This window comes from Nerophis lumbriciformis, linkage group LG12 (genome assembly GCF_033978685.3).
Source record: "Nerophis lumbriciformis linkage group LG12, RoL_Nlum_v2.1, whole genome shotgun sequence".
In the NCBI taxonomy this organism is placed as follows: Eukaryota; Metazoa; Chordata; class Actinopteri; order Syngnathiformes; family Syngnathidae; genus Nerophis; species Nerophis lumbriciformis.
The window spans coordinates 7,241,748-7,267,095 of record NC_084559.2 but is presented as its reverse complement, the minus strand read 5'-3'; the positions used below and the strand labels follow the sequence as shown (position 1 = coordinate 7,267,095).

The window sequence follows — 25,348 nt, the reverse complement described above, 5'->3', positions numbered from 1 at the left end:
GGCCAATTGATTGATTGATTGATTGCAACTTTTATTAGTAGATTGCACAGTACAGTACATATTCCCTACAATTGACTACTAAATGGTAACACCCCAATAAACTTGTTTAAGTCGGGTCCATGTAATCAATTCATGGTAATGTGACTTCAGCTCACCACTGCCTCCAAGTCATGTACAGTCTGTTCCAATGTCAAACATAATAAGTCATGTACAGTATGTTCCAATGTCAAACATAATAAGTCATGTACAGTATGTTCCAATGTCAAACATAATAAGTCATGTATGTGCTGATGTCAAAGATAATAAGATAAAGCAGAAATCAATCAATCATAGTAGAGCAAAAGTGAAGACTATAGTTAGAGAAAAAGTACTACATTTGTTTAAAAAAGTCAATATATGTGGAATAAAGAATCCACATAAAAGTATTCAGGACTTTGTGATTTGTGTAATCAAATATAAAATATAGAGTTCTGCATATGTTAATTCAGTGTATGAATAATATATATTTTTAAATTAAATAATGAAAAATAAATTGGATTTGTTAAATGCATGGGGATTTTGTTTTTGTTAGAAATGAGATAGGCTGCAGCACCCCCTGCAACCCTGTAAGGGACAAGCGGTAGGAAATGGATGAATGGATGGACACAAGGAGGTGGAGAAAGACTAATTTGGTGAGTATATCCGTGTTTTCATACATTTATTCCTTTTTGGCGGTCCGCCACAGATACATTGGGACTTCTCTAGACGCTGCATGTTCACCATGCCTCATAAACACAGGATTATGGCACTATCTACAACGTGTACAGTCTGCACACTTGGTGATGTTCACCATGCCTCATAAACACAGGATTATGGCACTATCTACAACGTGTACAGTCTGCACACTTGGTGATGTTCACCATGCCTCATAAACACAGGATTATGGCACTATCTACAAGGTGTACAGTCTGCACACTTGGTGATGTTCACCATGCCTCATAAACACAGGATTATGGCACTATCTACAACGTGTACAGTCTGCACACTTGTCTATGTCGGGGCTCAGCAACCCGCGGATCTTTAGCGCCGCCCTAGTGGCTCCCTGGACCTCTTTCGGAGATGTGTGAAAATGGAAAAAATATATTTTTTGTTTGAATATATTTTGTGTAGAAGAACAAACATGACACAAACCTTCACTGTTTATGTTAAACTTGCTTCACTGAGGAGACGGTTTGGCCAGCACCGTTTTGTCCTAATTTCAGTGATCCTTGAACTCATCGTAGTTTGTTTACATGTACAACCTTCTCCGATGCTGCCACAGAAAGACGTGTTTTATGCCACTCCTTCTTTGTCTCATTTTGTCCAGCAAACGTTTTATACTGTGTGTGAATGCACAAAAGTGAGCTTTGTTGATGTTATTGACTTGTGTGGAGTGCTAATCATGCATATTTGGTCAATCTATGACTGCAAGTTAATCAATGCTAACATGCTATTTAGGCTAGCTGTGTACATATTGCATCATTATGCCTCATGTGTAGCTATATTTAATTTCCTTGACTTATGTCCTCTGTGTATTTAATTGATATGACACATTATCTGTATGTAATATTGGTTGCATTGTTCCAGACCACAGACCACTAATCAGAGGCAGGTGAAATTCAGCAGGTGACCAAAACACAAACCCAGGGGTGCTGAAAACAGAACTGAGGGAGTCAAACTAACGGATCATAACAGTATGTCAATATAGCAGCATAAGCTAGTTCTCTTTCTGTGTTGGCGGCGCTGCTAAAAGTAGTTGCTTAATGTTAGCGCTTGTAATAACGCTCATTTCTAAGACTAGGTTACTATTCAGGCCATGAGATACAAATGGAGTATTCTTGCTGTTTTGTGTATGCTTTTTTTTAGAGTTTTCCTCAGACACAATGATAATGAATCATGTGCCTCCATTGTTGGCTGACTTTTGCTATCATTTATTTACCAGTTAGAATGCATAAGAAAAGAAAAACATGTGTTCTTGTCTCACATAAGAATAAAAACTATTCTCTGTCATCAATTCTCCCCAATTATGTTTTGATATCTGACAGGGCATGTATTTTATTTGGCTGTTTGTGGAAATTCCTCCTCAAACTGCACCAGGACTTTAACAAGCCCACTGATAATTCACCTTCACTGATAATTCACTGATGATTCACCTTCAGGTTTTAGTTGGTTCTATAGAAAAGGACGATGAAGAAGGTAGCCATCTTTACAGAGACTTCTTCCACCTCATTCACTCTCTTTCCATCTTCTCATCCCTATTGTTTGTACTTACTCCTGTTTTGCAGAATCAATTGTTAAACGTCAGTTCCAGTCACCCTTCTTCATTTTAGACAGCCTCAGAACAAAATGATGTCTAAAAGGGAGAATCCTAACACTGACATGTGTCATTTTTAATGGAGGGAGGGATGGAGGGAGGGAGGTAGGGAGGGCATACCTGTCAGCATTTGTTTTTCAATATGTGGAACATTTACCAACAAAATGGGAAGAAAAAAAAAGATTTTAATTTTTCTCACAAATCGCCATTTAATCAGTAAAACATACTTGCTAACCCTCCCAGGATTTTCCGGGAGACTCCCGAAATTCAGCGCCTCTCCCGAAAACCTCCCGGGACAAATTTTCTCCCGAAAATCTCCCGAAATTCAGGTGGACTCAGGTCCTCCACAATATAAAAAAGCGTACCTGCCTAATGACGCTATAACTGTAGAATGATGGAGGGCGAGTTCTTGGTTTCTCATGTGTGTTTATTGTTAGGCAGTTTCATTAACGTCCTCCAAGCGCAGTAACAACACACAACAACAGCAGTCACGTTTTTGTCTACCGTAAAGCAGTTGGTCTGCCGTAAACAGCAATGTTGTGACACTCTTAAACAGGACAATACTGCCATCTAGTGCATTTGATGAAAGCACTTTTGTGCGTGCCACACAGCAACGCATCATCAGAGAGGGTGTTCAGCATGGTTAGAAAAATAGTGACAGAGAATAGAACAAGGATGGACAATTCAACCCTTAACTCAACAATGAGTAGACGAGTGTTATGTGTGTGTATATGTGTAAATAAATGAACACTGAAATTCAAGTATTTATTTTATATATATATATATATATATATATATATATATATATATATATATATATATATATATATATATAATAAAATATATATATAATATATATATATATATATATATATATATATATATATATATATATATATATAATTCGCTGAACGTCAAGTATTTCTTATATATATATATATAAGAAATACTTGACTTGGTGAATTCTAGCTGTAAATATATCCCTCCCCTTTTAGCCACGCCCCCAACCACGCCCCCATCCCACCCCGACCACGCCCACCCCACCCCCCGAAATCGGAGGTCTCAAGGTTGGCAAGTATGCAGTAAAAAAACAAAACAACAACAACAACAACAACAACAAACTACAGTTTTACTGTTTTATTAACTCGACAAGTTTACTAGAGTTGTGTTCCAATCAATCAATCAATCAATCAATCAATTCCTTTATTGTCATTGTCATAATAAGACTTGAGTCATACATGACAATGAGATTTAGTTTGAGCTTTGTCCAGCGCCATAGAAACTGCATTGAAGTGCAGGTTGACAATAGTTTACAGTTTAGCATTGTCAGGAAGATCACGATAAGAGGGACGTGGGGGTAAGAACAGTCAGATGTCTGCTGGGTGTTACGTTGATGTTGCAGCAATGCAATGTCCACAGCACAATTATTGAGGTGGTGAAGACTCAGAGTGAGGTAATAAGATGTTCATTTAGCAGTCTCACAGCCTGAAGATACAGACTGAGACATTCTGCTGGTCCTGGTCTATACCTCCTTGCAGAGGGTAGCAGGTTGAAGAGGCCATGTGCTGGCTGGTATCTGTCCTTCAGGATGTTGTGTACTCGCTTTAGGCAGCGAGTTGTGTACATGGCACTCATCTCTGGGAGTATCGTCCTCGTAATTTTCCCCGCCGCTTTAACCACTCGCTGGAGGGCCTGATGGTTGGCTTTAGTGCAGCTAGCAAACCACACTAAAAATCCGTAAGTGAGGACACTGCAGATTTCAGTTGATTGAGATAAAAGCTGGGTCTTAAAGGGGAACTGCACTTTTTTGGAAGACAACAGGGTTTTTTTACGTTTTCTACATGTAAAAATTGGCTTGTTCTAGGTCGGGGGTCAGCAACCCGCGGTTCTGGAGCCACATGTGGCTCTTGAGCGGCGCCCTGGTGGCTCCATGGAGCTTTTTCAAAAATGTATGGAAATGGAAAAAAATGGGGTGAAAAATATACTTTTTGTTGTAATATGGTTTCTGTAGGAGGACACACATGACACAAACTTCCTAATTGTTAGAACTACCACAGTTGAGTATGTTTGTGTGTCTGCTGCACTGATGACACTATTTGGCCAGCACCCTTTTGTCCTACTAATTTCAGTAGCCCGTGAACTCACCATTGTGTGGACTGTGACTCAACAGTTTGTTTACATGTATAACTTTCTCTGACGCTGCCATAGAAAGACGTGTTTTATGCCACTCCTTCTTTGTCTCATTTTGTCCATCAAATGTTGTATGCTGTGTGTGAATACACAAAGGTGAGCTTTGTTGATGTTATTGACTTATCCTCAACACTTCCTTCAAGTCTTCTCCTGAACAATATACATTTCTATCATCTGCAAACATAATACATTTCCATTTATTACATACTGAAATCATATCAATTAAATAAAGTATGAATAACTGAGGTCCCAATACCGAGCCTTGTGGAACCCTACAAGTTAAAAGCTGGTTTTCAAGGCAAAAGCTGAAATTCAAGGTAAAAGTTGATTTTTGGAAATCAGCCATTGCCTTGAAAATAAGCTTTTACCTTGAAAATCAGTTTTTACCTTGAAAATCAGCTTTTACCTTGAAAATAAGCTTTTACCTTGAAAATCAGTTTTTACCTTGAAAATCAGCTTTTGCCTTGAAAATTAGCTTTTACCTTGAAAATTAGCTAGTTAGCTCTATGTGATCACAGCGCCGCTAAAAGTAGTTTGTGTTGGTGCTGATAATAACAATATTGCTAATAGTTAGTTAATATTCAGGTCACGACATGTAAGTGAAATATTGTTGGAGGTTTTTTTTAGAGAGCTTAATGAGCGCAATAGAGTATGTCCATTAGCTTCATTGTTAGCCACCTCGTACTTGCCCAATTTTACGAATCAGAATGCATAAAAAAAAGAAAAACATGTTCTTGTCTTACATATGATGAATGATAAGCAAAATTCCAATAAAAGTGCAGTTCTCCTTTAAAAGTGGGATCTGAGCTGAGGATGTCGTTGGGGCTTGTGCAGCCCTTTGAGACACTTGTGATTAAGGGCTATATAAATAAACTTTGATTAATTGAAGTGATGAATCAAATTCAACACATTTATATCAGTTTATTATCTAAAACAACTTCTTACCTGTGAAATGTAAGTGTCACAAAAGTTTGGCATTTTAGGACAAGTCTGATGCTTTGTCTTTTACTTTGTATTTGTCTGACGCCACAACTGCTGAAGATGGCGGCCGTGATGACGTGCCTGATAAGCCTGAAGGTGTATAAATATCTATGTAGCTCCTGATAAGCCTGAAGGCGTATAAATATCTATGTAGCTCCTGATAAGCCTGAAGGCGTATAAATATCTATGTAGGTCCTGATAAGCCTGAAGGCGTATAAATATCTATGTAGGTCCTGATAAGCCTGAAGGCGTATAAATATCTATGTAGCTCCTGATAAGCCTGAAGGTGTATAAATATCTATGTAGGTCCTGATAAGCCTGAAGGCGTATAAATATCTATGTAGGTCCTGATAAGCCTGAAGGCGTATAAATATCTATGTAGCTCCTGATAAGCCTGAAGGCGTATAAATATCTATGTAGCTCCTGATAAGCCTGAAGGCGTATAAATATCTATGTAGGTCCTGATAAGCCTGAAGGCGTATAAATATCTATGTAGGTCCTGATAAGCCTGAAGGCGTATAAATATCTATGTAGCTCCTGATAAGCCTGAAGGCGTATAAATATCTATGTAGGTCCTGATAAGCCTGAAGGCGTATAAATATCTATGTAGGTCCTGATAAGCCTGAAGGTGTATAAATATCTATGTAGCTCCTGATAAGCCTGAAGGCGTATAAATATCTATGTAGCTCCTGATAAGCCTGAAGGCGTATAAATATCTATGTAGCTCCTGATAAGCCTGAAGGCATATAAATATCTATGTAGGTCCTGATAAGCCTGAAGGCGTATGTCAAGTCAAAGTACAGAGCAGCACTGACTTGTAGAGCACACTCCAGGCCTGAAGGGGCAACAGTGAGAGCTGAGGGCTGAACATCTCCACCTGCCTCCAACAGATTGCTTTGATTGAATTCACCTGTTCACCTGTTCACCTGCTCAGAGCACATGCTTCAATGTTTGAGCTTCAGTCAGTCAGTCTTTGACATGCTGCTAAGAGGAAGGAAGGCAGCTCCTGTTTGGACTCAGAAGATGCAACTTGTGAGGAAACCAAAGGAGAGAAGTGTTTGTTTTGTACTGAGGAGAATGTTTAAAGAAGATCATTTCACTGATGTTTACCAAATTGTTTAAGTTGACTGAAAGTAAATTTCAACTTTATTTATTTATAGAGCACATTTTAAAATTTACCACAGGGGTAGCCAAAGTGCTGTACAATGAACAGGTTAAAAGATAAAACGAGTACCGAGCAAACACAACACAATACAAACAGAACACGATAAAAAATAAATAATTAAAATAGAATTAATAAAAACATAAAAACATAAAAACAGGATCACAGCAGGTGTATTATGGGGCGCCATTGCAGGATGGATATCACTCAGTGTTAAAAGCCATGGAATAAAAGTATGTTTTTAAGAGAGATTTAAAAACAGGAAGAGAGGAGGCTTGTCTAACACTCAGGGGTAGGTCGTTCCAGAGCTTGGGAGCAGCAACGGCGAAAGCTCTGTCACCTCTAAGCTTCAGCCTTGTGTCAGGGACCGTCAACAGCAGCTGATCGGCTGATCTTAAGGATCGGGTGGGGCAGTAAGGCTGAAGGAGGTCGGAGAGATAGGTTGGCGCGAGGTTGTTTAGACATTTAAAAACAAATAAAAGGAGTTTAAAATGTATTCGGTAACGCACAGGGAGCCAGTGAAGGGACGCTAAAATAGGGGTGATGTGCTCACGTCTGCGGGTCTGTGTTAGCAGACGAGCAGCAGAGTTCTGCACGAGCTGCAGGCGGGCGAGGGAGGCCTGGCTAATGCCAACATACAGGGCATTGCAGTAGTCAAGACGAGTCGAGATAAAAGCGTGGATTAATTTCTCAAGATCATGTCTTGATAGAAGCGGTTTCACTTTCGCTATTTGGCGTAATTGATAAAAGCTTTTTTGAACGACGCTGCTGATTTGTTTTTCGAATTTAAAATCTGAGTCAAACTTTACCCCCAGGTTTGTGACAGAGTTTAATTTAAAAAGTTATCAGTGATGTTTAAATGTATTCTTATAATTAGGATGGATTGTTTACATTGAATTTCATTCATATTGTTGGAAATGTTTTATTTAATTGTTATTCTTCAACCTAGGCCCTATCAGTGGAAATTAATTTTGGTTGGATTGATTTGAAAGAAAAGCAAAGCATGTATTATGTTGTATTTTATGAAACACTAATGTGTGGTTTTTTTCTGTTTGGTTAAGGTTATCAAGCTATTTGACTATTCATGCTGTTCATCCATTCATTTACACCAATAAGCCACTTTATTTTATTGCTTCAAATCAAACATCAATAAATCACAAGGAAAAAGGATGGAGTTGTCCCTTTGAGTCCTTCTTGAGTCCAACTGGCCCTTTCAAGTTTGGGCACGGCTGTCAAAAAAGCTGAAAAAGTTTATAGATATAAATAAATATGTATGTAGCTCAGTGCAGGCCGCATGTGGACAGTAACATGCAACAACATTGTCATTGTTTGAACATTTTTATTTTATTCATTGATTTTTCCCAAGATGGTGCCTCTGTAGTGGCTGCTGGTGGCAGGAGCTTTGTGCTCTGGTGTCATCCTTTTGTGTTCCAGATGTTTCCCTCTTGTTTTCATGTGGGTTTTTTGGGGGGGGGGTTTGCCTTTTGGTTGGGGACCCTTTGGGACTGTGTGACAAGGGCTGGCACTTTCCTGACTTCTGCGGTGCTTTTTTGTGAACTTCTGGATCTGCCTTCCCGAGAGCCTTTTGGCCATGGAGACCAGCTGCTGGGTCTCTGCCACACCAGAGTCCGTTTGGAGGGACTGGAGGAGATGTGGATGAAGAGACAGGACTGCGGAGCTGGTGCTGAGCTCCGGGACGGACAAGCTTCACAGTGTCTTGGCTGAATGAGCAGGTATCGGACACCTCGGTCTCCTTGGACGTATCCTCGCTCATCCATGCGGACTGGACACTGGCCGAGAGTTGGTGGGCGACCGAGGGTGGAGTCGGCTCTCTTGGTTGCTTTGTTGGGTCTGCTCCTGTCTCTGGCCATGCTCCCCCCACCCCAGCAGACGATGACGTGGAACATCGCAGAGGCCACCACAGTGTATATGTTTTTTTTTTTCCTTGGCCTCAGTCTGGACCCCCTCTCCAGGGGCCCAGGCTTAGACTGAATCCCCCTTCCCCCCAGCGTTTACCTGTTTCTCACCTTTTTTGTAAGGGGCGCCGGAAGTTGGCAGAGCCGTCAGCGATCCTGTTCTGTCTCCCTGTAATGTTTGATCCTGTTCTGTCTCCCTGTAATGTTTGATCCTGTTCTGTCTCCCTGTAATGTTTGATCCTGTTCTGTCTCCCTGTAATGTTTGATCCTGTTCTGTCTCCCTGTAATGTTTGATCCTGTTCTGTCTCCCTGTAATGTTTGATCCTGTTCTGTCTCCCTGTAATGTTTGATCCTGTTCTGTCTCCTTGTAATGTTCGATCCTGTTCTGTCTCCCTGTAATGTTTGATCCTATTATGTCTCCCTGTAATGTTTGTCTGATCTTGAATGGGATTGTGCTGAAACTCTGTGGGATTACTAAAGTGTTTGTGATTGTGATTGTGATGAATAATCTCTTGGCTGCAGCAGTGAGGCTCGCTGGGCATGCATTTGGATGTTTGCCTAAGCTCTTTTACTAATGCTGAATTTAGCTTGCTGGCAAGTGGATTCTGATTTGTTTTCCAATCAAATGTGGTTTTAATACCATGAACTAAACTGATACTTGCAGCTCTTAGCCCTCCGTCTGAGAGTGATGGTAAATAATTGAGTGTCAGTGGCGCTGCCTTCATGCTTCATGTGCAAGCAAGAAACATCCTTTCTCATCATTCCTGCCTTTAAATCTCTGTTGGAGCACACAGCACAGATCCGCTGAATCTGCAGAGAAACCTCTTCCCTGCTCCTCTCCCTCACCCTTCCCTTTCTCTCAACTCTGCTCTCGACATTGGTCTCAGGCTTGTGTGTTCATCGTCTGCTCTGCTGCTCCAACTGCCTGCCTTTTTCTTTTCCTCCTGAAAGATGGACTTTGGACCGAAATGGTTCCGTCTGATCTACTTGGTGGCTCTGTGTCTCTCTCTCGCCCAGCCAGGATCCTCCAACACAAAAAAGGCCTCCAAGATGCCACGTTGTCCTGCGACCTGCTCGTGCACCAAAGACAGTGCCTTCTGTGTGGATACCAAGGCCATACCAAAGACCTTCCCACCGGGGATCATTTCTCTGTGAGTTTTGCACTTATACAACATTTTGTTGTTGTCAGCGCAATAGCATTAGATTAGCTTTCTGCATTCAGGCGGGGTACACCCTGGACAAGTCGCCACCTCATCAAAGGGCCAACACACACAGACAACATTCACACACTCGGGACTATTTAATGTAGCCAATCAACCTATCCCCAGGTGCATGTCTTTGGAGGTGGGAGGGGCCTATCCCCAGGTGCATGTCTCTGGAGGTGGGAGGGGCCTATCCCCAGGTGCATGTCTTTGGAGGTGGGAGGGGCCTATCCCCAGGTGCATGTCTCTGGAGGTGGGAGGGGCCTATCCCCAGGTGCATGTCTTTGGAGGTGGGAGGGGCCTATCCCCAGGTGCATGTCTTTGGAGGTGGGAGGGGCCTATCCCCAGGTGCATGTCTCTGGAGGTGGGAGGGGCCTATTCCCAGGTGCATGTCTTTGGGGGTGGGAGGGGCCTATCCCCAGGTGCATGTCTTTGGAGGTGGGAGGAAGCCGGAGTAGAACCCACGCAGTCATAATGCAATGAGAACATGCAAACTCCACACAGAAAGACCCAGAGCCCGGGAATTAAACCCAGGACCTTCTTATTGTGAGGCACACGCACTAACACCTGCTCCACCGTGCTGCCCCTGGTTGAGATATCAATTCGGAGTCGCAGGGGGCGGCTGGAGCCTATCCCAGCTGCACTCGGGTGGAAGACCCTGGACAAGAGTCGGCCGACCCTGTAAAATTGTAAAAAAAATACCTAAATCTTTTTGACATTTAAACTACAAGGACAAAAGAAACAGTTTAATATCTTAACCATTCTACAATTCTATTGGGATTGAAACACTTTTTACCTTTAATGCTATTATGACATCACACTTGTAGAGTCAGTACAATCTGTATCAGAGCGTATGTTAGATTCATGACTTTTATAGGTACCATAGTCCATTGGTACTACCAGGTATCCATTCACATGAATGAAACAGTGCCATATTTTGTTCGATACTTTGTGTGTTACGTCACGTCGGGTTGCAGCTTTAGCAACGGCTCAAGCACTTGGCCGGTAAACAAGTACTCAGAGCTTCAGGGTAATGTTGCAATTTTCTATGCAACAAAGCAAGAAGAAGCTCAAAAGTACAGGGGGACTGTTTTTCAAAATGTGCTAGCTTGATGCTAATTTACATTGGATTTGCCTTAGACATGCTACCAATTAGCAAAAGTGATTTTAATAAAACACAGAGGATGCACGTTACAATTAAACAGCTAGTGTGTAATAAATACAATACTTAAAATTAAAAGAGCCCTGTGATGAGGTGGCGACTTGTCCAGGGTGTACCCCGCCTTCTGCCCGATTGTAGCTGAGATAGGCTCCAGCGACCCCGAAGGGATTAAGCGGTAGCAAATGGATGGATGGATGGAAAATGAAAAGACTTAATAGCAAAGACTTTCATCTGATTAAGGCAACATTTTGTACACTTCTGCCATCTAACGTCTTAGAATTGCAACTGCATACCAAGTCTACTTAGTACAAGTCTACTTAGTACAGTACAGCACTTGCAAATGAGACACAGAAGTGTAAGAAAACAATCTAACAACTGAACAGTCCAGCTCAGCTGGTTGAATGTTAAATAAAAACAAAAAGTTTTTTTTTTTTTTTTTCAACAATAACATGTACTAACACATTTGAACACACACAAAAGCAGCACAAATTGGTTTCCAGGTAGCAGCAATTGGTACAGTATCCAATTACATTTGAAAGGTACCCATTCCCAGTCAAGGATAGCTAAGCTATTTCTACTACATTGATGTTTTTACATATTTGTTTAATTTTGTAGAAATGTTCAACAACTGTGATGAGTTGGCGACTTGTCCAGAGTGTAACCTGCCTTCCAACCAAGTGCAGCTGGCATAGGCTCCTGCACCCCTGTGACCCCAAAAGGGACAAACAGTACAAAATGGATGGATGGAAGGTTAAACAACTATTGATTATTAGCATCTACATTTCAGTCTCTTCTCTTTACTTTGTGCTTATTTGCTCAATTTTCCCCATTTTTACGATGTAGTTTTTTTGGGGTCAGGTTTATTTGATTTAAAAACAAACACTTGAGACGGCCCGGACTTATGCTAACACCTATCCTTGTTTTACTGCGCAGGACGATGGTAAACGCAGCATTGACCACAATCCCCGAGGGAGCGTTCTCACACCTTCACATGCTTCAATTCTTGTGAGTATTCTGACCACAGCAAACATCACTTTGTTCATTTTTCAATATCCGTTAATAGTTAATTGTTTGTAATACTTGCAACTTGAAATGAATGGTGATTAAAAAGAGTGGTGACGTAGCAGTAATGCGAGTAGAGTGTCGGTGTCGTCTCCAACTGACTCCCTCCATTGTGCTCTGACAAAAGTCTGTTTGTCATCAATGTGGCTCTCATTATTGTGTGCAAGTCTGCATTTGTTTGCTCCAACTTGTCATTCAATCCATCCTAATATTTTGGAATCCATTGATGGCTCAGTGGATTGAATTGAATAGACGACTTGTTGTCCTCTATTGTATAATAATAATAATAATTACAGTCATATTCCACCGTGCGTGGATGGAGTTTGTGCATTGTAACAAAACTGCAAAAAAAATCACATCATTTTCATTTTGTCTGCAGGCTATTAAACTCCAACACATTCACCACAATTTCTGACGATGCATTTGCAGGTCTCTCTCATCTGCAGTACCTGTGAGTAACAGCAAGTACCTTCAATGTTGTAAAAGGTACACTGACTGAGGATGTGATGTCACGACAAAAATGCCATCTGACTTGAAAAATACCGGAATCAGCTTTATTGGCCAAATATGTTAAAACACAAGGAATTTGACTTGGTACGTTGTACTTGGTTGTTCATTGTAAAAAAAAAAAAAAAGGAATCACTAATATGATAAAGAAGTATTTACCTAATATATACAAGGCTAAGCAATAATAGTGCAGTGGTGAATAGAGCAAAGCAAAAAGATGAGGTGAGCATGAGTAAGTACTTTCCCATTGACTAATTAGTTTCAGAGTTATTTCAGAGTTCATCAGATTGATAGTCTAAGGCGGGGTCGGCAAAATGTTGAAAGAGCCATATTGGACCAAAAAACAAATCTGTCTGGAGCCGCAAAAAATGAAAAGCCGTATATAAGTGTTATAATGAAGGCAACACATGACGTGAGTGTCTATATTAGCTATACTAGTCTACTATTGATTGATTGGAACTTTTATTAGTAGACTGCACAGTGAAGTACATATTCCGTACAATTGACCACTAAATGGTAACACCCCAATAAGTTTTTCCACTTGTTTAAGTCGGTGATTGATTGATGGTAAAATGACTGTCGCAGGCTGAAGCAAATCTTCATTGACAGAAATGTTGAACTGTAATATTTATTCTACAACATTAGAAACCCTTAGTAAAACAGGGGCTACTCAGAAGGTGAGATAACTCTGCTCGTTCTATTTTTGGCCAAAGTAAAACAAAGAAAACAACCTGGAGTTGTCTTTACTTTGAAGTTATCATGCCATGATTTTACCACTTGGGAATAGATTTTCCTCAATGCGGCCCCTGAGCTCAAATGACTTTGGCACCTCTGCAGTAGAGGAATCTGTAATAAAAAGTGACCATGAATCCTGTCATGATGCAAATGTAAACAGGGTGATAAAGATGAATATTCTCCTGGAGAAATCACATGTTCAGTGCTGCCTGCTGAGAATGTTCATGGAATCCTTCTTTCTCATAAAAAGTTGATTTGATTTGATACTGAACAACCACCTGGACATTTCAGATAAATGACGTGATCCTCCAATGGACATAATTGGTGATAAGATGTAATGTTCCCATGCTGGGCCAGAGACATAAGTCACTCTCTCCAGGATTTTGTGTCCTGATCAAAACTTTTGGCCAATCAGTGTCATTTTCGCCAAATTAATTAGTCTCTAAACACGCACGTCAACTGGTTATTAAAACGTTTGTTTGTTTCTTCAAGAAAATGTAACAATATATCAACTTTTTGTTGCAACATTTTTACTCTCCTGCGTAGTTCAGACCTGCTTCCACTTCCTGTCTACAGCACTAAGCCTTCTGGGTAAAGTCAGATCACACACCAGCATCCTCACTTCCTATTTATAGATTTACTTCACTTTTATTTATCCAGGATAAGGAAATGAGGAACATGTTGTCATTTACAATGCTGACCTGGCAAAAAGCAATTTACCTATTAGAGATGTTGAAGTGTGATGATAATAACTTATCGTCTCTCATTCATCAACAACAATGTGCGCTACAGAATGCTTTTAACAGTTCACAAATGCTCTTAACATGCCGGGTAAATGTGTTGTAACAAACAAAAATGTTTAAAGTGGACATTTTTCAAGCGTAAAACAAACACAAAGAATGTCTGAAACCGTGTGTGAGCTGCGTCAGAGCACCAAATAAACTATTACATAAGTTTCTTTCTGTTAATACAAATATTAGTTCTAAGGAATTAAAACAAACATTTTACAATGAGCCATGAGTATGTACTTTTACTGCCATCTCGTGACTACTTTTTAGTCTGTGCGGTATAAAATGAGTAAAACATCAATGCAGTATGTTTTTTCCAATTTTTCTTGTAATTATGTGCTTGTTGAGGTTAAGGTGACAAGGAACATTTAAAAAAATAACAACCAATTCTCAAAAATCACAAGTTGTTTCAATGTTATTGCATTTTGCTGCAATTTTCTGAAGAAGATGCCGCAAATTCAGGCATTTTGGGCCAAGAAAATCACAAAAAAGCCTGTGAAATTCTAGAGCAGTGGTGCCAATTAGATTGATCGCGAGCTACCAGTCGATCGCGGCGGGTGTGTCAGTCGATTGCGAGGCATTTAAAAGAAATCAAATGAAATCTCAAATAGTCTAGTGGCTAGCTACTAGCTAGTGGCTAACGTCCATCCACACAATGTTTTAGCTACTTCTAAACCACTTATCCTTGCCTCCATGGAGACCAATAAACTACATTTCTGACAAGTATCATTATCACTTCATGACGAGGAATAGTTAAACAAGCTTCACTACACACCGTAGGAGGAAACAATAGCTAACCGCTAACAGCAAGCTAGCTCTCCTGAATGTAAACAAAGGACTGGATCTACACCAACATTGACTGTAACGATACCAAGTACAAGAGTTGTACGTAGTCAATACTACAATCATTACTTTTTACAATCACAAAATCTTTTGTCTTTTTTATTGTTTATAAAGCCAGGAAATATGTCTGTAGACACAGGAGGATTTGACGAATGTATGACCATGTAACTACTTGGTATCAGAGCGATACCCAAATTTGTAGTATCAAACAACGGAATAATAATTGCTTATTACATCTCAAGACAAGTTTAGATGGAAAATGTTAAAACAGGAGGTAACCAGATATTAATGTTAAATAAACAAGTAGAATAATAATCAATTCATGCTTGTCCCTCATCATTTTGCCAAAATGATACAATGGGAAATGACACAAAATGTTAATGACTTTGTCAGCAGCCAAATTAACAGCTTTATAACCCGTTCACTTACTTACTACTAAAACAGAAGTTGTCTAGTATGTTTACTATCTTGTTTAATGTATCATAAGATTTTCTGTTAAAATAAATTCAATAATGAAATTGTTTGTGGTACCCTTTATTTTGAAAAGTATCAAAAAACAAACACACACATATATATATATATATATATATATATATATATATATATATATATATATGTATGTATATATATATATATATATATATATATATGTATGTATATATATATGTATGTATGTATATATGTATGTATGTATATATGTATACATGTGTATATATATATCCATCCATCCATCCATTTTCTACCGCTTATTCCCATTGGGGTCGCGGGGGGCGCTGGAGCCTATCTCAGCTACAATCGAGCGGAAGGCGGGGTACACCCTGGACAAGTCGCCACCTCATCGCAGGGCCAACACAGATAGACAGACAACATTCACATTCACATATGTGTATATATGTATATATATATATGTATATATGTATATGTATATATATATATATATGTATGTGTATATGTATATGTATGTATATATATATATATATATGTGTATATATATATGTATATATGTATGTATATATGTATATATATATGTGTATATATATGTGTATATATATACATGTGTATATATATATGTGTAATATATATATACAGGTAAAAGCCAGTAAATTAGAATATTTTGAAAAACTTGATTTATTTCAGTAATTGCATTTAAAAGGTGTAACTTGTACATTATATTTATTCATTGCACACAGACTGATGCATTCAAATGTTTATTTCATTTAATTTTGATGATTTGAAGTGGCAACAAATGAAAATCCAAAATTCCGTGTGTCACAAAATTAGAATATTACTTAAGGCTAATACAAAAAAGGGATTTTTAGAAATGTTGGCCAACTGAAAAGTATGAAAATGAAAAATATGAGCATGTACAATACTCAATACTTGGTTGGAGCTCCTTTTGCCTCAATTACTGCGTTAATGCGGCGTGGCATGGAGTCGATGAGTTTCTGGCACTGCTCAGGTGTTATGAGAGCCCAGGTTGCTCTGATAGTGGCCTTCAACTCTTCTGCGTTTTTGGGTCTGGCATTCTGCATCTTCCTTTTCACAATACCCCACAGATTTTCTATGGGGCTAAGGTCAGGGGAGTTGGCGGGCCAATTTAGCAGATGACATGGCACCCCAAACCATCACCCAACCATGCAAATTTTGCATTTCCTTTGGAAATCGAGGTCCCAGAGTCTGGAGGAAGACAGGAGAGGCACAGGATCCACGTTGCCTGAAGTCTAGTGTAAAGTTTCCACCATCAGTGATGGTTTGGGGTGCCATGTCATCTGCTGGTGTCGGTCCACTCTGTTTCCTGAGATCCAGGGTCAACGCAGCCGTCTACCAGCAAGTTTTAGAGCACTTCATGCTTCCTGCTGCTGACCTGCTCTATGGAGATGGAGATTTCAAGTTCCAACAGGACTTGGCGCCTGCACACAGCGCAAAATCTACCCGTGCCTGGTTTACGGACCATGGTATTTCTGTTCTAAATTGGCCCGCCAACTCCCCTGACCTTAGCCCCATAGCAAATCTGTGGGGTATTGTGAAAAGGAAGATGCAGAATGCCAGACCCAAAAACGCAGAAGAGTTGAAGGCCACTATCAGAGCAACCTGGGCTCTCATAACACCTGAGCAGTGCCAGAAACTCATCGACTCCATGCCACGCCGCATTAACGCAGTAATTGAGGCAAAAGGAGCTCCAACCAAGTATTGAGTATTGTACATGCTCATATTTTTCATTTTCATACTTTTCAGTTGGCCAACATTTCTAAAAATCCCTTTTTTGTATTAGCCTTAAGTAATATTCTAATTTTGTGACACACGGAATTTTGGATTTTCATTTGTTGCCACTTCAAATCATCAAAATTAAATGAAATAAACATTTGAATGCATCAGTCTGTGTGCAATGAATAAATATAATGTACAAGTTACACCTTTTGAATGCAATTACTGAAATAAATCAAGTTTTTCAAAATATTCTAATTTACTGGCTTTTACCTGTATGTGTATATATATATATATATATATATATTATATATACGGTATATATATATATATACACACACACATATGTATGTATGTATGTGTGTGGTTTCATAATACACCTCACGGTGCAACCTGGACACATCATCAGTGATTCTCCCGGGGTCATAGGGTGTTTCGGGTCTTAATCAAAGACGGTCTCCCGGGCGACCCAGCCGAGGGTGATCAGTCCCTCGACTTGTGTCCAGGTAGCGCTCCACGCCACGCGTCCCCCCTCTGACGGTCTGCCCCGGGGTGGTGCTTGGAGGTTCCAGGCACTGTGGGGAGTGTCGGGGCCTGGGTCCTCCTCCGTGTCATCAGGGCCGTACAAGGTACTAACCCTGTGCCTTGCACCACGGGTTTCCTCAGGCAGCCTAGTTTGGTCTTATGTGTCTTCAGGGTTTTTCGCAGCGTTATATGGGAGCTGCAGCTTGGGATGCTACTCCTCCCTGCCCCGCTTGCCGTCTTTCCGGGCTGTCAACTGTCTCTCCAGTTGTCACCACTCTTTCAGGGTTGTATTATAATATTATAAAATTGCCCAGGCATTTGATTTTTATGTTTTTTTTACATATAATTTGAAATATAATTTTCTTTGAAATCATAACTCAAGCAGACATTTAAGTATTTAATTTTATTTTGATCAGAACAGTTTTAAATAAATGATAATACAAGATTTGCTGCAATATTAGATGATAAAGATGAGAAGATATGCAATTGAATGCATTTTTTTTTCTGTCCAAATGGAAAGAAGGAATACATTTAGAAAGAAAGAGAAAGTCTTTCATTGATGCACATTATTTCCAAATTTACAATGGCCACATAATATGATATTATATATATGGTGAGATTGTGTTATACAATAATGTGTTTATGAGCGAGAAGAACAAATCTATTTGTGGTGGTCCAAATGCATTTGCAAATAAATGAACGCATGGGGAAAAAACTGCTTACTGATAGGCAAAACAAAAACTGCAGAAGCCTCATTTGATCACAAACTATTTTTCCTGTGAGCCACTTACAAAAATAAAACAGTAGATTAGGCTGGCGTAATAAATTACAAAAATAATGCTCTGCATTTTCGCATCGTAATCTGAAACCTGAGTTGTTCAATTCTAAACCTAAACCTTTTGTCAAAGCTTGATAAGTAAATCTCAAGTGCGTTGTTTTCATGAGTGACTTTTCCCCCCCCAAACAGATTTATTGAGAATAATGAGATCCAGACTCTCTCACAGTTTACCTTTCGTGGATTGAAATCTCTGACTCATTTGTAAGTATCCCAGCAAAAATGAAAATACACACACATGTTTTCATCTAAATATTTCCCCCAGTACAAGTTAAGTAGTTATAGCTGTTTTTGTAACTACTGTATAGTAAATATAATAACATGTGTACGATTATTTCTGGTTTAGATCGTTCAAACCAAGAGAATATTTAATGACATCCAAAAAAACAATCTCAATTTTAAAAAATGGCTTTTTTCCCAGATCCCTCTCAAACAACAACCTGCAGCATCTGCCTAGAGATCTAGTTCAACATCTAGATATCCTCACAGATTTGTAAGTGTTGGACCTGTGATAGTTTCATGTACTGTGGAGCCGTCATAAGAACATCCGTTTATGTGTTCTGTGGCCACTTTTCAGGGACCTCAGGGGAAACTCCCTCCGCTGTGACTGTAAAATCAAGTGGTTAGTGGATTGGATAGAAAAGACCAACACTTCTGTTCCTCCCATCTACTGTGCCAGCCCGTTTGAATTCCAGGGACGCAGAATCCACGATCTGGCCCCACGAGACTTTAACTGCATCAGCGCAGGTTTGAGGTTTAACAGTTGAAATGTAAAGACGTCATGATAATCATTTGCTTTTTTTCTGTATTTTTCCTGCGCTAGATTTTGCTGTTTACGAAATGTTCCCGTTCCACTCTGTGTCAGTGGAGTCTTACGAGTTCAGTGGCGATCACTTTGTGACCTTTGCCCAACCTGATTCAGGTTTCTGCACTCTGTACATGTGGGATCATGTCGAGATGGTCTTTAGGACTTTTCGTAACATTAGCTGTAAGTCATTGCTACATATGCATACAAACCGGTTTTTTTGTGTCATTTAAAATGGTCTTTGTGCCTTTTTATGTCTGATGTCTGTGCAGCTCACTCAGCCGTGTACTGCAAACCGGTGGTGATAGACAAGACGCTGTACATGGTTGTGGCACAACTTTTTGGTGGATCTCATATCTACAAGTAAGCTTTTCAGCAATTATTGGTGTCATCGTTTACTCAGGTTTGCAAACTGCTTACAGCAATGTAGACACTCTTAATAGCTGGGTTGCATATGACGTGACATCCCTTTTTCTTTTTCGTGCCTTAATTCACACGATGGTCAAGCAGCTTGAGCGTAGCAATAAAACAAGTGAGGGCGGGTGTAGAGTTTTGGGAGAAAATGCCATATCGCTGTTCTGTTTTTGGGTGTTTCAATCGTTCAAATAGAGAGATGGAAAGAGCTTTCACAGAGTCCCGAAATAGTTGGTTCATAAAGGTAATAAAGTCAGGGGGAAAACAAAAGTGCATGGAAGGAAATGGCTCTTAAAAAATATCACTTTCATCATCTTACGGAATTACAATTGGACCACTTGTGTCTGCAGCAATCACTTTGTAAAATGTTTGTTGTAACATTTGATTTGTTTGAGAAACTTTCTGTGATGCAATTGAGTTTATTCTCTACTATGTTAGTAGTGTTTGATAGCAGAATTAAACGTAAAGAAAGGATAAGAGATCATATTAGTTTGTGTTCTTTTGTGGTTGCTATGCCTAAATATAACTACGAAGGTACATCCATCCATCCATCCATTTTCTACCGCTTATTCCCTTCGGGGTCGTGGGGGGTGCTGGAACCTATCTCAGCTACAATCGGGCGGGAGGCGGGGTACACCCTGGACAAGTCGCCACCTCATCGCAGGGCCAACACAGATAGACAGACAACATTCACACACTAGGGACCATTTAGTGTTGCCAATCAACCTATCCCCAGGTGCATGTCTTTGGAGGTGGGAGGGGCCTATCCCCAGGTGCATGTCTTTGGAGGTGGGAGGCAGCCGGAGTACCCGGAGTAGAACCCACGCAGTCACGGGGAGAACATGCAAACTCCACACAGAAAGATCCAGAGCCCGGGATTGAACTCAGGACTACTCAGGACCTAACTACGAAGGTCTGAATATGCAAATAAACTAACAAATATTGTAATTGTTGGTCTAAATACATCAAATTTTCTTTCGCGATTTTCATAAGAGAAACTAAAAGCTTTGTTGTTGTTGTGCAGGAAAGCCAAAGTATTGAAATCAAAATACATCTCGGGTTCATTATTCTATAATTGCCTCATATATCACAAAATTGCCTAGGGTTTGTTTTTTACATATAATTTGAAAGATAATTTTTTTTGAAACCATAAGTCAATCAGATTTTTAAGTATTTATTTTTATTTTGACAAGAACAGTTTTAAATGTATGATAATACAAAATGTGTTGCATTATTAGATAACAAAGTTTAAAATTGGATGCATTGCATGTATTTTTTTCAGTCAGAATTGAAAGAACAAACACGCAAATAAACTAACGTCATATTCAGTCCAAGTATTAAATATTGTAATTGTTGGTCGAATACATCATATTTTCTTTCTCAATTTTCATAAGAGAAACTAAAAGCTTAGTTGTTGTTGTGCAGGAAAGCCAAGTGCTTTATTCCACACAGATGACTGAATTATAGCGTCTTTGGGGATATTTGTTAGCATCATGAAAAAATCCTTAATAGTATTAATAAACTAGATGAATACATCTCTTATAGGCTCAACAGCATATACTGAATCTTGATAACGCCAGCAAACGTTGCTAAATAACAGGGACATCTATAGCTTAATATATATATATAATAACAACATTGTTAATATTAAGTCAGGAATAATGGCTACAAATTAAATGAGCACATTTTGTAGTGCACAGCATTTGGAAGTGGGGTTTGATGCATGATACTGATAAAGCATGTTCCCCATGGTCGCACCAGGTCCCCCTGGCATCACACCACGCCCCTTGTTCTTCTTTCACAGAAGAATTGTAAATAATAGGCACAATTCTCAAAAAGTTGCACGACACCCTTAAGGTAAGATAATACAAGAATTAAGACACTGGTGGGCCGTAGCTTGGACACCTCTGCATTAAGATAATACAACAATTAAATTAATTAAGATAATACAACAATTAAATGGGCCAGATGAAGACACTGGCGGGCCGTAGCTTGGACACCTCTGCATTAAGATAATACAACAATTAAATTAATTAAGATAATACAACAATTAAATGGGCCAGATTAAGACACAGGCGGGCCGTAGCTTGGACACCTCTGCATTAACCAGTGTTGATGTGTCTGTTTCTCATCAGATGGAATTGTATTTTTAGTTCCGTTGTCTTCAAACTGCAGGTGGGAAGAGGACCCGCAGCGCTTTGTGAAGATCCAAAACATCGACACAACTCGTGTAAGGAAGCCCAACTTCGTGGAGACCTTCCAGCTGGATGGCGAATGGTACTTTGTAGTCGCGGACGGTTCTAAGGCTGGTTCCACCAGCATTTACCGCTGGAACAGCAACGGTTTTTACTCCCATCAGTCCCTCCATCCTTGGCATCGTGACACCCATGTGGAGTTCCTGGATGTCGGAGGAAAGCCTCACCTCATCCTCTCCAGTGCTACTCAATCGCCACTGATTTATCTGTGGAACCCAGGGCACAAGCAGTTTGCTTTCTTCTCCCAAATCACAGAGCAAGCTGACGTGCAGATGGTTAAGCACTTTTGGGTGAGGAAGGTTCTTTACCTTTGCCTCACGCGCTTCATAGGGGACTCAAAGATCCTCCGCTGGGAAGGGCAGCGTTTCATAGAGATCCAGGCTCTTCCCTCTCGTGGCTCCATGCTCGTGTATCCTTTCACAGTAGGTCTGCGTCACTACCTCATCCTTGGGAGTGATTTCTCTTTCTCCAGAGTGTACTTATGGGACCATCTCACTCAGCGCTTCCATCCCTTCCAAGAACTGAACATGAGAGCACCGAGAGGCTTCAGTTTGCTGTCGGTCGACAATAAGGACATTATGTTGGCTGCCAGCTTCAAGGGGAACTCTTTGGCCTATCAGCACCTGCTGCTGGACCTCAGCGCCAAGTAGAAATACACATGTGCCCAACTAATGACAACAATAGGAAAGGTTGTACACTTATTTTGTGACAGTTGATGTTGTTAATGATTAATTCAACATTTTTGAAGAAAGTGTATTTTAGGAACTATCCCTTCCAATCTGAAATGAATCATGTAATAAATAACTCAGCGCTTCTGTATACTGTACTGTATATAGCTTCCTTGTTAGGTACATTCCTCCATGTGGCGATGGATCCAACCATACTGAGGCATTACCAAACACCAAGAGTATGTGTCCTTTGACATGTGTGTTCATTTAGGAAACACTAAAAGTATGTGTCCCTTGACGTGTGTATTCATTTAGGAAACACCAGGACTGTGTCCCTTGACGTGTGTGTTCATTTAGGAAACACCAAGACTGTGTCCCTTGACGTGTGCGTTCATTTAGGAAACACCAAGAGTATGTGTCCCTTGACATTTGTGTTGATTTAGGAAACACTAAGACTATGTGTCCCTTGACGTGTGTGTTCATTTGGGAAACACCAAGAGTATGTGTCCCTTGACGTGTGTGTTCATTTGGGAAAAAACATGTGACCAGTACAGATGTGTCATTTGACCCAGAAGTGGCAAACTGTGTTTTATCAGGAAACACTTACTTTTGGCTCACAAGTGACCGCTTGCACTGAGAGAAGTCGGCGGAGTGGCGTTCCGTGTTTGCCATCAGTATTGGTCGTAATCATCTCTATAAATGGAATTAGAAAAAGGGAACATTCCGACATTTCCTACAGTAATTTCATTTTCAGGTCAAATATAGTGACTTTTTTAAAGCAGCAGATAATGCCTTTATGAAACAGCAAACAAAGTGTCAGTTCAAGGTCAATACAGCCAGTGAGTGTGCCAACCGCTCACTGAGGCGTCATTTGCTCATCGCTATTGAAATGTATGTGTATTTCAAAAAGATACTGAATAGTAATGTTTGACACCTGGTCAAAATGATCGATTGATTGTTTTACATGTATAAAATAAAAAATAAAAGATTTTTGGAAAGAAAATATAACTATCAGTGCAGCATTTAAAATATTGGACTACATGTAAACATTTATAGACAGTGTTATTTTTCTAAACTATGTTTTGTTTTGCAGTAATGACATGCATTATCTGCAGCACTAATTACATTTTATATGTTTGTATTTATTCTATACATTTTTCATGTATTTGCATGAATAACAATTATTTTGTGCTTTAGTGTTCTCACAACAATATTTCTTTATTTTGGACCTCTTAATTTAAAACAAGCATACAAACAAGGATAGTTTACTGATATCATTAATATCGTATTCCTCCATAAGTACTTTAATATTATCATTTTAATATGCATGATTTCCCTGCTGCAATGTACATTTAAGGATAAAGCAAGTATAAATAAATCATGCTTTATCGTGTCTTAGAAATCCTTTGTTTTTCTTTGACTTCTTCATCCATGAATACATTTTATTTTATGTTCGTGTATAATGAAACATCTGATAAGAGAATGGGACGCTTGGATTTTGTTGTTTGACACCCTGTGATTTGTAAACTACAAAGTACATTTAAAAAGTCCGTTGAGTTAAAAACTACAAACGTTATCGTTGTTGTATCAGTTTAATCTTTTAATGTCTTTGAGCGCGTAATACATTCTTTTTATTTCATCACGTTTGGACTCCTGCAACTCTCTCTACGTTGGAATGACGCAGGCCTCATTCGCTCGATTGCAGTTAGTCCAAAATGCTGCTGCTCGCCTTTTAACTGCCACTAAACACATTACCCCCATTTTACAATCCTTAACACATTACCCCCATTTTAGAATCCTTAACACATTACCCCCATTTTAGAATCCTTTCACTGGCTCCCAGTTCATTTTAGAATTCATTTCAAAATATTGTTTGTTTTTAAATCTCTTAAAGGATTAGCGCCACAATATATGTCAGACCTTTTAAAAAATGTAGACCCCCACAAGGTCAGCTGATCAGTTTCTTCTTGTCGGCCCCAAAAACCTGTTTAAAATCCAGAGGTGATGGTGCATTTTCTGCTGTGGCTCCAAAACTTTGGAACAATATCCTTCTTGCTGTTCGAACGGCTCCCTCTTTAATGAATTTTAAATCACGTCTTAAAATATATTTTTACTCTTTGGCTTTTAAACCAGCATTAAAGTTGTGGGATTTTAGTCCATTTTATTTTCACTGATGTATTTATTACTTTTATAGTTAAATGTTTTATATTACTAACTCTTCTCGTATGTTTGTCTTAACTTCTGCGCAGCATGTTGTGAAACTTCAGTTTTTTTAAACGTGCTTTATACATAAAGTGGATTGGATTGGATTTATCTGATGGATAAACAACTAAATAGTAGTTTTTCACAGATAGCAGCTAAAACAAATGTAATAATTAAGTAAATAACAAGAATGTGACATCTTAAATAAAAATATAGAAATGATGAACAGTAACCTATCATTTCTAACCGGCAAATTCCCAGACAAAATGAAAATTGCGAAAGTCGTACCAATTTATAAGAATGGAGACATACACCAGTTTACCAACTACAGACCGGTTCCACTACTTCTACAAGTCTCCAAAATCATGGAAAAACTATTCAATACCCGATTAGATATATTTATCAACAAAAGTGGAACGCTCCTGAAGAACCAATATGGATTCTGAGCAAATATCTCAACATGGATAGCATTAATCAAAATAAGAGAGGAAATGAGCAATGCAATAGATGGTAAAGAATGTGCGGCCGCAGTAGTCATGGACTTAACAAAAGCATTTGA

The 25,348-nt window shown here is 39.4% G+C and overlaps 1 protein-coding gene across 2 annotated transcripts; it reads left to right on the top strand.

Annotated features, from left to right (window-relative positions):
• The first annotated feature begins 9,406 nt into the window (after positions 1-9,406).
• Positions 9,407-23,709, top strand: lgi3 (leucine-rich repeat LGI family, member 3). Of its 2 annotated transcripts, none has more exons than XM_061985824.2 (9): positions 9,407-9,732; positions 11,879-11,950; positions 12,387-12,458; positions 18,578-18,649; positions 18,867-18,938; positions 19,023-19,192; positions 19,269-19,433; positions 19,523-19,613; positions 21,840-23,709. In XM_061985824.2, exons 1-9 carry the CDS (start codon positions 9,533-9,535, stop codon positions 22,567-22,569), a joined length of 1,644 nt encoding a protein of 547 aa, XP_061841808.2. In that variant the 5' UTR covers positions 9,407-9,532; the 3' UTR covers positions 22,570-23,709. The 2 variants fall into 2 exon arrangements, with proteins under 2 accessions (XP_061841808.2, XP_061841809.2); XM_061985825.2 differs by lacking the exon at positions 9,407-9,732 and adding an exon at positions 11,554-11,695.
• The last annotated feature ends 1,639 nt before the right edge of the window (positions 23,710-25,348 follow it).